Below are 14768 nucleotides of genomic sequence, written 5' to 3'. Positions count from 1 at the left end.
AAGTGTCTTTTAATTTCATGGCTGCAGTCACCATCTGCAGTGATTTGGGAGCCCAAGAAAATAAAGTATCTTACTGTTTCTACTGTTTCCCCCATCTACTTGTCATGAAGTGATGGGACCAGATGCCATGATCTTAAGTTTTTTGAATGTTGAGTTTTAAGCCAGCTTTTTCACTCTCCTTTTTTACCTTCATCAAGAGGCTCTTTAGTTCCTCTTCATTTCTGCCATAAGGGTGGTGTCATCTGCATGTCTGAGGTTATTGGTATTTCTCCTGGCAATCTTGTTTCTAGCTTGTGCTACATACAGTCCAGCATTTTGCATGATGTACTCTGCATATAACTTAAATAAGCAAGGTGACAATATACAGCCTTGGTACTCCTTTCCCAATTTGGAACCAGTCTGTTTTTCCATGTCCAGTTCTAATTGTTGCTTCTTGACCTGCATACAGGTGTCTCAGGAGGTAGGTGAGGTGGTCTGGTATTCCCATCTCTTTAGAATTTTCCACAGTTTGCTGTGATCCATACAGTCAAAGGCTTTAACGTAGTCACAGATGAAGTAGATGTTTTTCTGGAATTCTTTTGCTTTTTTATGATCCATTGGATGTTGGCAATTTGATCTCTGGTTCTAAATCCAGCTTGAGCATCTCGAAGTTCTCAGTTCATGTACTGTTGAAGCCTGGCTTGGAGAATTTTGAGCGTTAGTTTGCTAGCATGTGAATGTCTGCATTTGTGCAGTAGTTTAAACATTCTTTGGCATTGCTATTTTTTGGGACTGAACTGAAAACTGACCTTTTCCAGTCCTGTGGTGACTACTGAGTTTTCCAAATTTGCTGGCATATTAAATGCAGCACTTTCATAGCATCATCTTTTAGGATTTGAAATAGGTCAGCTTTAATTCCATCACCTCCACTAACTTTGTTCGTAGTGATGCTTCCTAAGGCCCACTTGACTTTCACTCCAAGATGTTTGACTCTAGGTGAGTGATCACACCATCGTGGTTATCTGGGTCATGAAGATCTTTTTTGTGTAGTTTTTCTCTGTATTCTTGCCACCTCTTTCTAGTATCTTCTGCTTCTATTAGGTCCATACCATTTCAGTAGTGTCTTAATGGTTTGTAGTTAAAATAGCTTACTAGTTAATGGTTCCAATCTTTTACTGCTAAAAACAGCAAGCAGAGAATACCCTCATGTCTATGTAAATATGTGAGTCTGTCTGTTAGATGTATCTCCCAAGGTGAAATGCTGGATTTTAAAGAGTATAAGCAGCTTATATTTTGCTTTACTATACTTTCTCTCTATGCTTTGTATCAGTTTGTATTAATTCCAAGATATATGAGAGAATGTCCATTTCTTCTACTCATATCAACCTAAGAGGTAAAAAAATAGTATCTTGACATTTTTATTTGCTTATTTTTACACAAATGAGGTTTAACATCTTTTCATATATTTAGAAATTGTGTATTTCTTTATTATACACTGTCCATTCATATCCTTTTCTCATTTTTTAACAAGACTGAGAGCGTTTTACTTTAATTTATTAGAACTTTTATATGTTAAAGAAATTAGACCTTTGTGTGCCCTCTCCCCCATCTTTTAATTTATGATAGTTACTAATGATGCACAGTTTTATGTAGCACAGTATGTTTACCTTTTTTGGTTTCTTGGTTTGTGTCACACTTAGTCCTTCTTCAAAGATTATTTTTAAAAATCTCATGTTTTCTTTCTAGTCTGTTTATGGGTCTGTTTGTTTTTAACCATTAAATCTTAGATATGGGCTTTATTTTGGTATAAGAAATAAGGCCTGAACCCAGCATTATTCTTTTCTGAATAGCTACATCATTTCTAGGGTTATTTACTGAGTTAGGCATCTTTTCCTCCTGATTTAATGTGTCACTTTTATCATGAGAATTTCATATATGCCTGGGTCTTTATTGGTGGCTCCATTCGTTTGCACTTTCTTTTATGTCCCTTAGTAAAATTTTACAGTTATCTTCTTAAAGGTTTTTTACTTTCCTCATTAGGTGCATACCTATTTAATTGTTTTTGTCATTATTGTGAATTATATTTTTAAATTTATACATATATCTTATTGTATATGAGTGACATAGAAAAGGATGTTAAGCATTTATACTGCTAGGTGAAAATTTTATATTAATTCTAATAGCTTTTCAGTTTACTGTTTTGGCTTTAATTTTTCCTTTTTAAATTTTCTAAGAAATACAGTACCACTGTTAAAGAGTCAAACCGTGTTAACAACATAAATCTTCATTGTCCCATCCTCATTCCCACCCCCTGCCTCAGAAGTAACCTCTATCATCAGTTTAGTGTATATACCTCTCAACTGCCTTTAAAAAGCATTTGCAGATGTGTACATCTAGAAATATATAGTTTTTGTGAATAAATAGGACCATCCCATCCATATGTGTTGCTCTACAAACTGCTTTTTGACATTGCTTTTGACAGTCTTTAGATTATTCCATGTTTATACATGTCAGACTGCTCAGTGTTTAAATGCTCAAAGCAGTGCTTATTTATTAAACTTTTAACATACAGTTAAAATGTTAGAGATTTTGTAAGAATGCTGATAGTGAATCAGGGGGTTTAGGGTGGAGGACACAAATCCTGTGTTGCTAACAAGCTCCCAGATGATGCCAATGCTGTTGTTGGTCCTACATTTTGAATGGGAAGGCTATAATATATCCTTCAGCTAGGTGTACCGTAGTTTAGTTATTATCCGGTTGATTAAAACATTGAAGTTTCCCCTTGACCACAAATAGTATAACAGTACACACTGGAATTTTTCCATGAAAGGTTACTTGAATGTTCTAGTAGTCATTGCCATGGTGTACTTGTTTGGGGGAACAGATTTCTCCAACCTCCCCCCGCTTATCTATATTTTTCTTTTTTTAAATTGTACTAACTAGGCCCTCTAGTAGAATGTTAATTACTCTTACTGATAATGGTTCTTTGATGGGAACATAAAACTTGTATAGCCAGTGGTAATATTTATAAAATTTTTATATATGAAATCACCTTGACTGGCTATTCCTGCTAAGATTCTGTTCTCCTGAAGATCTTACACATGTGTACAAAGATCTGTATACAGAGATGCATATTATCTGTAATGACAGATACCACAAAAAAGACAAATAAGTGAGTCCACTTATATGAGGTACTTAGAGTAGTCAAATCACAGAGATGGAAATTAGAATGGTGGTTGCCAGGGACTTGTGGGAGGCCGCAGAGTGGGGTGTTACTGTTTAATAGGTATAGCGTTTTCAGTTTTACAAAATGAAGAGTTCTGGAGATGGATTGTGGTAATCGTTGCCTCAACTTATGAATGTGCTTAATACCACTGAGTTGTGCACTTAAAAATGATTAGGATAGTAAATTTCATATTTTGCTTATTTTACCCTTTTTTTTTTTTAATTTGAGGGGGAGAGTATGTGGTAACAAGTCACTCTGCTTGTTTCCCAGTTATCCTATGAGGTAGCCACTAGACCAGTTTTCTGTGTATCCTTCTATGCATCACTGGTAGTTACATCTCTTCCCTTTGAATTCACATCTGTATAACACTTGGTCTTCTTCTCTTAAAATGTCATACCTTTTTCTTAACAGTTTGTTAAACACGTTTTTATTATCTCACTCACAGCATACAGTGAAATGTCTTTGTAGCTTAGTAGTTGCTCATTTAAATACCTGTTTAATAATTGAGCAAACAAATGAATTTTGTGGTCCTGGAAGGCACAAGAATTGGGGAGTTTCTGTGTATATAGAAAGGTGGTGATGTGTACAGTGTTCTCCTTTAGTGACCTCTCATGTGAGGTTCTCACACCTCAGCACGGTAGAGTAATCTGGGAAAACTTGTTAAGATGATGATTCTGTAGCTGTTTGGAATTCTCAAGCATGTGTGGTGAAACCCAACAACCAAAACTTTTCTAAGATCTTTGCATTTCTCTGCACGTAGTCTATGATTTTCTCTTGGAGAAACATTGTCCTCAGTCATTTGTGCACTTCTACAGTGCTGAAAGGAGAGAGCTTACAGATTGAGTTTAGCTATTTTGGGAGCATGTCTAATGTATGTATAATACAAAGTGAAAATAATCAACCTGGAGGCCTCCATGCCTTCTCTGTGTAAACATGGCACAGTTAATGGTCCTCATGATAATAGAGGGGCATCATTCAAAAAATGCGGTTCAGTCTTGTCAGGGAAGAGGAACCTATATTTAATAAAGATTTTTGTGACTTCTTCACACATAAAAAATCATGTTTATAGGTGTTTGTCCAATTTAAGAGCTTTAAGAACCCTAAGACTCCAAGTTTGAGAAACATTGCACTAGGAATAAATTCTACAATCATATAAGCCAGTTTATAAACATAAATGTGAGCACTGAAGTTATATGATTATTAAGATTTTATATTATCATAAACATTTAAAAGCACATTTTAAAACGTATGCAGAAAATTCACAGCAAAGATAGATTTATTAATTTCTATTGGCGAAGCAGTGGTATAAAATATTAAATCCTTGAGAAACTTGAGAATGCTTGAAAAATTCTTGTTCTCAACATGTAATTTTCTGATAGTGCTGACTAGTAGGATTTTTACAATTCAGGTAACCATTGATGTCAACAACTATTGAACAACAGCACTGAACACCTGTTATGGTTTAGGCCACTGAGGTTTCAGTAGTAAATAGGGCAGTGATGGCCTAGGAATGAGAAAGAAAGGGCAGGGTGTGGGATGCTGTGGATTAGGAAAAGCTTCTTTAAGGGATTGGGGGTTTTTTTGTTTTTTTTTTTTAAATTTTATTTTATTTTTAAACTTTATTGTGTTTTGCCAAATATCGAAATGAATCCATCACAGGTATACATGTGTTCCCCATCCTGAATCCTCCTCCCTCCTCCCTCCCCATATCTGAAGGATGAGTACCTGTTAGCTAAGTTGAGAAGTAGGGTTAAGGAAATGCAATGCTCCTGGGTGTGGAGGTGCAGGGAGAGGATAGAAATATAATTTCAAGGTCATGTGACAACTCTGTCTTTCTGTTGCTTCATAACTGGTTTCACCTTTTTCACCTGGAGATTAAGGGAAACATTTACCTTCCTTGGAACAAGAAGCTTTCTCAAGAAGTATTAAGGGTTCTAATGTATTTTTGTTCCATTAGTTGAGCCAGTACTTATAGCATATTTATGATTAGACCGTCAGACAACATCCATGAAGGAATTTCAGGTTGTTAAAAATGCTTGGGCTTTATTTTGTTGGGTTTTCTTTAAGGACTTACATGTAATCTTGTGAATTATTGAAAAGAAACTTAAAAACAGCAAGTGTGAAGCTTAACATAAAATGGGCAAAATTGCTTTGTTTCTCTATTTAAAGTACTTTTTTAAGAATTTCAGTGCTTAAATGTTTCAAATCAAACAATAGAAACTCCAACATTTCAGAGCTAATGTAAACGAAAACTGGTATATCTTCTAAATAGCAGCATAGTCAAGTAACCTTGAAACATTGGTGTTGGTGTATTGTTTTTGAATTGAGTGGCAATTTCCAGCATTGTATAACACTGCTGTGATTCACTGATGTTCCCAGTAAGAGAATTTTGCAAGTATAATATGTTTTAGTATTAGGTTCTACTTGTGCATTTAGCAATTAAAATTATTTGTGTAATGATGATGGCATTAGAAGGGATAGGGAACTGTCAAAGAGAATTTGAAGGTTAATTATCTCATTGGTAACAAAATGCATAATCTTCCATTGGGATGCTTATTTTCTTATGGTAATTGACTCATTTGCTCTCTGGTTATCAATTTAACTTCCCAACCACAAACATCTGCTCTTACATTGTGTTTAATTGGGGTGAATTCTATCTACAGAGAAGTTAAGATCCAAAGAACATTTTAAAGGTATTATTTTTTGATTCATGAAAGGGAAAAGTAAATGATGAATGGAACATTGTGATGATTTTTTTCTAATAGTCTTTGAAAGTCTGCTTACTAAAAATGCATACTAAAATTATAACTGGATTTTCTTTTGAAGAGAATGTTGCTATTTTTCAGAATTATGTACTCTGCCTTAAGGGGAGTCTCAGTCCTTTAGATGGAAAAGGCAATGGCACCCCACTCCAGTACTCTTGCCTGGAAAATCCCATGGATGGAGGAGCCTGGCAGGCTACAGTCCATGCGGTCACTAAGAGTCAGACACGACTGAGCGACTTCACTTTTACTTTTCACTTTCATGCATTGGGGAAGGAAATGGCAACCCACTCCAGTGTTCTTGCCTGGAGAATCCCAGGGACGGGGGAGCCTGGTGGGCTGCCGTCTATGCGGTCGCACAGAGTCGCTCACGACTGAAGCGACTTAGCAGCAGTAGCAGCAGTCCTTTAGACTTAAGGAATATGTCAGTTCCTCAGAAACAAGGTACCATAGGGGTTAAAGATTGAAGGCTTCAAACGTGGGAAAGATCATTTCGTGTGTATTTATTTAATCCAATAAAGAGGGATGGGTACAAATTGTATGTGACTATTTGCTTACAATTTTTTAAGTGGAAGGATAAATCATTTTTTAAAATGTTCATGGTTACCTATAGGTGAAGAGAGGGAAGAGCGTAGAGAAAATAGGGTAGAAGCAAGACCTCTTGGAATATACCTTTTTTAAAAAAATTTATTTAAAATTGCCAGAAAGGAGAAGCAAAATGAAACAAATGACTCTAAATGTGTAACTACTTGGTAGTATAGCCACACAGAGAGTTAAAATTCCAAGTGAAAGAAACTGTTTCAAATAAATGTCACATAGTAATTGGACAATAAACACCTAGTAGAATCTGCACAAGGCCAAACTCCCAAAATCCTCAACTTTTTTCTCTTGATGGAAATGTGGGTACTGTTATTCTGAGTCTACTAGGTGTAAGATAAAGCGTATAAGGAATTAAGTTGGCATCACTGAGAACAGAAATTTTTTGCTTGAGAGAAAGGAAATAGAGATGTAAAATGAATAGGTTCCAGTTAAAACCTATAGTCCCAAACTTAATTGGAGATACTAAAATGAAATCATAATTTTATATTTAAAAAGTACAGATTTCCTGGCTTTATCCACAGTAGGGCCTAAAATCAGTGACCAGAAGATACTAAAGACCACTTGGGTCATGTCAAAAAGGACTCAGGAAATTCCTGTGGATCTAGGCTTCTTTTGGTCAAAGATGGGATAGTATGAAAATGAAAAGAGGGTTAACTTTAGTGGATTGAAACAAACCAAATATATTTTAATCCACGAACTCATACTTTTAAAAAGCCTTCACTGATCATATTTGGGATATGATATTAGAGAACCAGATCATTGTTTTGAAAATTGGTAAGCCCAAGAAAAGAATCAAGCATTATCCTGTTCTTTCTATAAGCGTTATACTTAAGGGTAACAAAATAGTTGATGAGGAGAATCATAGAAAGGAAGATTCCACATTGTACAGGGGTTGAGTTGCTGCAAATTCAGCCCAATTTCTTTGTAGAAGGAGTGATAGAATGAGTAATACTGTTTTGCAACTCCTTTTGTGATTATCAAAGGCTTTTAACATCACGAGAGACGCAGTCACACATTATGAACCTTCCTGATGGAAGGACAGGGCACTGCCTGTGAAGTGGTCTCTTACAAAGAAGAATGGATTTGGAGCTGAAAGACCATGAATTGATAACTGGCATGATGTGAAAAGCTCTTATGAATAGATAAGAAAATTGTGAATACTCTAACTGAAAAAATAGCAGAGTACATGTGTAGATAATTCATAGAAGGATAAATATAGGTGACTAACCAATGTTTAGAGGTCAACCCTAAATATTCACTGAAAGGACTGATGCTGAAGCTGAATTTTGGTCATCTTATGCGGACACTTGGTCATCTGATGCGAGAAGTGGGCTTAAAACTCAACATTCAAAAAACTAAGATCATAGCATCCAGTCCCGTCACTTCATGGCCAATAGATGGGGAAACAATGGAAACAATGAGAGACTTTAGTTTGGGGCTCCAAAATCATTGCAGATGGTGACTGCAGCCATGAAATTAAAAGACACTTGCTCCTTAGAAGAAAAGCTATGACCAACCTAGACAGCATGTTAAAAAGCAGAGACATTACTTTGCCAACAAAGGTCTGTCTAGTCAAAGCTGTGGTTTTTCCAGCAGTCATGTATGGATGTGAGAGTTGGACTATAAAGAAAGCTGAGTGCCAAAGAATTGATGCTTTTGAACTGTCATGTTGGATAAGACTCTTGAGAGTCCCTTGGACTGCAAGGAGATCAAACCAGTCAATCGTAAAGGAAATCATTCCTGAAAATTCATTGGAAGGACTGATGCTGAAGCTGAAACTCCAATACTTTGGTCACCTGATGTGAAAAACTGACTCCTTGGAAAAGACCCTGATGCTGGTAAAGATTGAAGGCAGGAGGAGAAGAGGATGACAGAGGATGAGATGGTTGGATGGCATCACCGACTTGATGGACATGAGTTTGAGCAAGCTGCAGGAGTTGGTGATGGACAGGTAAGCCTGATGTGCTGCCGTCCATGGGGTTGTAAAGTGTCGGACATGACTGAGCAACTGAACTGAACTGATGCAAACAGACAACTGATTGGAAAAGTCCCTGATGCTGGGAGTTATTGAGGGCAGAAGGAGAAGAGGGTGTCAGAGGATGAGATGGCTGGACAGCATCACCAATGCAATAAAAATGAACGGGCAAATTCCGGGAGGTGTTGAGAGACAGGGAGGCCTGGTGTGCTGCAGTCCATGGGGTCACAAACAGTCAGACACAACTGGATTACTGAACAACAACAATAACCAGTGTTTGAAAAGAGTTAAATTCACTATTAATAAGTTTCCCTGACTTCATCTAGTTGTGCAGACTTTATTTTCTTGATTGTGTTATTATGTTACTTCTTAATATTATATACATTCTTATCTTCCTTGGCTTCTACTGCTTACTTGGGATTCTGCCTGCTCTCTATACTCTTACTCTTCATTTACTCAAATTATAAAGTTAGTCGACTTCTTCCCAGGACCTGAACCCATCTAGTCAGTGCTATAGATTAAAAAAGTGAAAAAAGAGGAAAGAAGATCAGAAAGAAAGAAAGAAAACTGTCTCTGCTGCTGCTAAGTCGCTTCAGTCGTGTCCAACTCTGTGTGATCCTGTAGACGGCAGCCCACCAGGCTCCCCCGTCCCTGGGATTCTCTAGGCAAGAACACTGGAGTGGGTTGCCATTTCCTTCTCCAATGCATGAAAGTGAAAAGTGAAAGTGAAGTCGCTCAGTTGTGCCTGACTCTTAGTGACCCCATGGACTGCAGCCTACCAGGCTCCTCCATCCATGGGATTTTCCAGGCAAGAGTACTGGAGTGGGGTGCCATTGCCTTCTCCGAAAACTGTCTCTAGTACCAGGCAACATGGCCTATGTAGATAATCCCAGAATTATCTATAAAAAGTTGCTGAAACTAATGAATATGTTAGGCATAACCATGGGATAAAAGGTCAATATGCATAAATCAGTTTCATCTCTCAATACTAAGTGAACAATTAGAAACTAAAAAAAAAAAGTACATGCCACTTATAGTAACATCAAAGTTTTTGAAGTACTTAGGGGTACACGTAACAAAGTGTGAACAAAATTTGTATATTGAAATATATAAAACATTGATGAGAGAAACCAAAGCTCTAAATAATAGAGTGAGAAACCATGTTCATAGAAGGAACACTCAGCGTTGTTAAGGTGTTAAATTGCTGCAGATTCAGCCCAATCACAATCAGAATTCCAGCAGGCTGAGCACATTTTAGCCCAGCTGTTTTTTTGTTTTTTTTTTTTTTTTAATGCCTCTGTTGTCATTATTTGATATAGGGAATTCCTTGTCATTTGGAACTTCAAACAGAAGTTTATAAGTTCCACTTGTCATGTATGTTGTAGGAATAGGAAATTACGGCATTATGTAGGAAGCTGGACTAGATGTACTTTTACCCTTTAAATTCAAAATCTTCTTGAATCTTGTTATTTTTAAGCCAATAATTTACAACTTTGGGTTAAGGGGAAAGGGAGATACTGGAATTGCCAAGCTTTTCCAGATATATCTAACTCGTCCCCAAAGATTCTGTCTCTACCTCCCATCCTTAAAAACCATTTCATGTAATGAAGAGTGTTACTAATGGAAGTGTGTGTGTTGCAGTGAGTGAACTATTTAAGGCCTCTAATGTGACATTAGAGAAAAACATCTACTTCTGCTTTATTGACTATACCAAAGCCTTTGACTGTGTGGATCACAACAAACTGTGGAAAATTCTTAAAGAGATGGGAATACCAGACCACCTGACCTGCCTCCTGAGAAATCTGTATGCAGGTCAAGAAGCAACAGTTAGAACCAGACATGGAATAGCAGACTGGTTCCAAATTGGGAGATGAGTACATCAAGGCTGTATATTGTTACCCTGCTTATTTAACGTATATGCAGAGTACATCCGGAGAAGGCAATGGCACCCCACTCCAGTACTCTTGCCTGGAGAATCCCATGGGCGGAGGAGCCTGGTGGGCTGCAGTCCATGGGGTCGCTAGGAGTCAGACACGACTGAGCGACTTCCCTTTCACTTTTCACTTTCATGCATTGGAGAAGGAAATGGCAACCCACTCCAGTGTTCCTGCCTGGAGAATCCCAGGGACGGGAGAGCCTGGTAGGCTGCCGTCTATGGAGTTGCACAGAGTCGGACACGACTGAAGTGACTTAGCAGCAGCAGCAGCAGCAGAGTACATCATGCGAGATGCCAGGCTGGATGAAGCACAAGCTGGAATCAAGATTGCTGGGAGAAATATCAATAACCTCGGATATGCAGATGACAGCAGTATGGCAGAAAGTGAAGAAGAACTAAGGAGCCTCTTGATGAAAGTGAAAGAGGAGAGTGTAAAATCTGGGTTAAAACTCAGCATTCAGAAACTAAGATCATAGAATCTGGTCCCATCACTTCATGGCAAATAGATGAGGAAACAATGGAAACAGTGAGAGACTTTATTTTGGGGACTCCAAAATCACTGCAGATGGTGACTGCAGCCATGAAATTAAAAGATACTTGCTTCTTGGAAGAAAAGTTTTGACCAACCCAGACAGCATATTAAAAAGCAGAGACATTACTTTGCCAACAAAGGTCTGTCAGTCAAAGCTGTGGTTTTTCCAGCAGTCATATATGGATGTGAGAGTTGGACTGTGAAGAAAGCTGAGTGCTGAAGAATTGATGCTTTTGAACTGTTGTGTTGGATAAGACTCTTGAGAGTCCCTTGGACTGCAAGGAGATCAAACCAGTCAATCGTAAAGGAAATCAGTCCTGAATATTCATTGGAATGACTGATGCTGAAGCTGAAACTCCAATACTTTGGCCACCTGATGTGAAGAACTGATTGCTTGGAAAAGACCCTGATTCTGGGAAAGATTGAAAGCAGGAGGATAAAGGAACAACAGAGGATGAGATGGTTGGGTGGCATCACCGACTCAATGGAAATGAGTTTGAGTAAGCTCTGGGAGCTGGTGATGGACAGGGAGGCCTGGCATACTGCAGTTCATGGGGTTGCAAAGAGTTGGACACGACTGAACAACTGAAGTGAACTGAATGTGACATTTGTATTTCTTTGGAGGGTGGGTTACTCATCAATCTTGACTGAAAAGGAAGATAATGTCGGTTTTATCAACTCTTTTTGAATTGTAATCGTGGCTCTTCCAAAATGGTTTAAATCTTAGGGAAATAGACTTTCATATTCATTTTTAAAGACAGCTTAGAACTTTCCAATTTTTCAGTACAGTCAACTTAGTAAATATTTCTCAACAGAGAAACTCAGAATTATCATTATAATTATTCTGCCAGTTAAGTAGACCAGAATATCAATTTTTAAACATATGTTCCTAACATATGTTTAAAAATATATGTTACGTTTTTCTAAAAAATGTGAGTCTCAAATAATTAAAAACTTTCTGAATTCTGTGACTTTTTAATTGTTTGAAATACAAATAGCTATTTTTACTTTTATTAATATCTTAATTTCCTTTCTATTTTAAAGCCCAACCTGAATTCCTGAAGCAGCCTACTAATATATATGCTCATGAATCTATGGATATTGTGTTTGAATGTGAAGTCACTGGAAAGCCAACTCCAACTGTGAAGTGGGTCAAGAATGGGGATATGGTTATCCCAAGTGATTACTTTAAGATTGTAGTAAGTATCTTTCAAAGAAACTTAGCTCTGAAACCTTTAAGTCCCTTTAAATGTAGTCACCAAGAGATCTGTTATCCATAGTACATGAACTGGTGTATTAGGATGAACATAGAAAAATTCACTTAGAATATAATCTTTTCATTGGCTGATGAGAAGGCTAGCCCAGAAATGTTTTGGTAGCTCATATACGATCACAGAGGAAACCAGTGTTCAAACTCAGTCTGAAATTCACGTTCCCTGATCAACAGTCTTGTCCTCCTACTCAGACATACTAGCATTTTTAAATACAGCCTGCACCACTTTCTGGGTAATGATTATCCTGTGTGTGTATTCACATGCCCCCGTTGTCTTCATAGCTCTGTAGTCAAGGAGCAGAAATCTGTCCTTGTTATACTGATGCTCAAGCCCTTCAAAATAAGAATACCCAGTGTTGGGCAGTTGTTGTGAAAATAGACATAAAGATTCTTTTAAAAAGTAAAGCGAAAGTAATTAATTAGCCTTAATCTATTAAGAAGACTCAGCCATTTCTGCTTTTTACTTCATAGATATATAGTAAATGCTAGTAAAGAACACCTGCAATCCGGGAGACCTGGGTTCAATCCTTGGGTTGGGAAGATCCCCTGGAGAAGGGACCAGTTACCCAATCCAATATTCTGGCCTGGAGAATTCCATGGACTGTATAGTCCTGGGATCACAAAAAGTTGGACACAACTGAGCGACTCTCACTTTCACTTTAGTAAATGTTATCCACTGTTACTGTTATTATCATCTAATATCCTTATAATAGCATTATCTAGGTTTTAAAAAAGTGATATATCTTAAGATGCATATATGACATTCATAGACATAATCAGAAGTAATTATAGTTGTTGAAGACTTAATGTCTAATTACAAATTTCTCACATAAGTAATTCATTCTTCATAGGAATACAGTTTTCTATTTTTAAAATGCATAATGTTATATGTTACAAAAAAGTAATTCACAAGTATTTAATCCTAATTAAAAAGCAGCATGTTACAGTTAACTTAGCATTTTACTCTTTATCATTATTTTCATCCTATTATAAAAAATCTTAAACTTATGTTGTATTATATCAATAGCAATAATGATAGTTGACATTCATATCGTACTTGATAGTTTAGGAAAAACTTTTATATAGGGGGGTTCTAATCTGCTATAACAACAGATATTAGAAATAATTTTAAGAAAGTGCCTTGAATTCACAAATTCAGACTTTCACTATGGTGACTTAGTATTTCATGCCAGATATTCCCACCAAGCAAAAGTATAAGTTTGCATGCATTGCAGACATGCCTTCCTATAAGGATTGAATTCTTAATTGTTGATGATAGTGCTTCCTTTGCTAGTTAAGTCAGTACCTTGTCATTAAAACTGAGTCAACATGTTCATAGGTAAATAATATTCATTATATGAATCATATAATTGTACTTGTTTTTTTTCTCTCCAGAAAGAGCATATCCTTGAGATTTGAACTAATGTTCATCAGTTGAATCATAAAATTTTGTTTTTTCTTCCTCAGAAGGAACATAATCTTCAAGTTTTGGGTCTGGTGAAATCAGACGAAGGGTTCTATCAATGCATTGCTGAAAATGATGTTGGAAATGCACAAGCTGGAGCCCAGCTGATAATCCTTGAACATGGTAAGAGGGACTGAAATAGTAAGCTGAGAGAGACTGTGTGTGAAGAGCTCATACCTATCAGAGGACCTATCACTCCAGGATACCTAGTGATTAATAAACTGTTTATAAAGGCTAATATATGGCATAACTAAGAGAGAAAAAATAGCCATCTAAATTATCTTTTTTTAAGTGACTGAGAAACACAGTTTTGGATACTGTTGCAGAGAAATTGGTATTAAGAAAGGAAAAACTGAACATTTATAGTCTTAGACAATAAATGGATACTCTTCAGATTTAATCTTATTTAATCTTACAAATATATTTCTAATCTGTTAAAGTAGAAAAACTTTAATGTTTATTTTGCAGTGAATTTTTCTTTAATTTTTCCAAAGTAAAAATTAACTTGCCTTTTCTGATTTTCACACACCCAAAAAATACTTACTAAAAATTCAGACAACATTGAGAAGTAAAAAGGGGAGAAAAAACTCATTTTTTATCAGTCAGGGTCAGTTCTAAGGAAACCGCAAAGTAATTTCACTTAAAACCAAATTAAAAAATTGAATATTGTTTGGTAAAAATCTATTAACTATAACAGGGGATTGAAGTACCAAGGAATTGGCTAGTAAGAAGTAAAAAGAATTCTAGTGAATATAAAAGAATGGCAGACATAGGAGCAGCCACAACCCATAGGTCTGAGAATGTTCAGGAAGAGGCCTCTCTCCGGACTGATCCAGACCATGTTGGAGAGGATGTGGCCATGGTTTAATGGGTGATGGAGAAGCAGCCATGCTCCCATCCCACAGAAGCTTGCTAAAAACCTGCTGTCTAGTGTGCTGAGGAAAAGTTGTTCACAAGGAGATGTCTCAGTGAAGGCATTCTGCCTTAAAAAAAAAAAGAATACACCAGCAGAGTTGGGGT

The 14768-nt window shown here is 36.8% G+C and overlaps 1 protein-coding gene across 12 annotated transcripts in view; it reads left to right on the top strand.

Annotated features, from left to right (window-relative positions):
• Positions 1–14768, top strand: part of NEO1 (neogenin 1) — a 238134-nt gene that overhangs the window by 128824 nt on the left and 94542 nt on the right. For all 12 annotated transcript variants that reach the window (XM_086322619.1, XM_086322618.1, XM_086322616.1 and 9 more), the window contains exons 6-7: positions 12055–12209; positions 13751–13871. In XM_086322619.1, the coding sequence (XP_086178745.1) occupies positions 12055–12209; positions 13751–13871 (276 nt within the window). The remainder of the gene's footprint in view (positions 1–12054; positions 12210–13750; positions 13872–14768) is intronic.

Source organism: Bos grunniens, chromosome 10 (genome assembly GCF_055505025.1).
Source record: "Bos grunniens cultivar Pamir isolate PY7600 chromosome 10, Bosgru_T2T1.0, whole genome shotgun sequence".
NCBI classification, from domain to species: domain Eukaryota; kingdom Metazoa; phylum Chordata; class Mammalia; order Artiodactyla; family Bovidae; genus Bos; species Bos grunniens.
The sequence above is the reverse complement of the archived record's forward strand: the minus strand, read 5'-3'. Positions and strand labels throughout refer to the sequence as shown.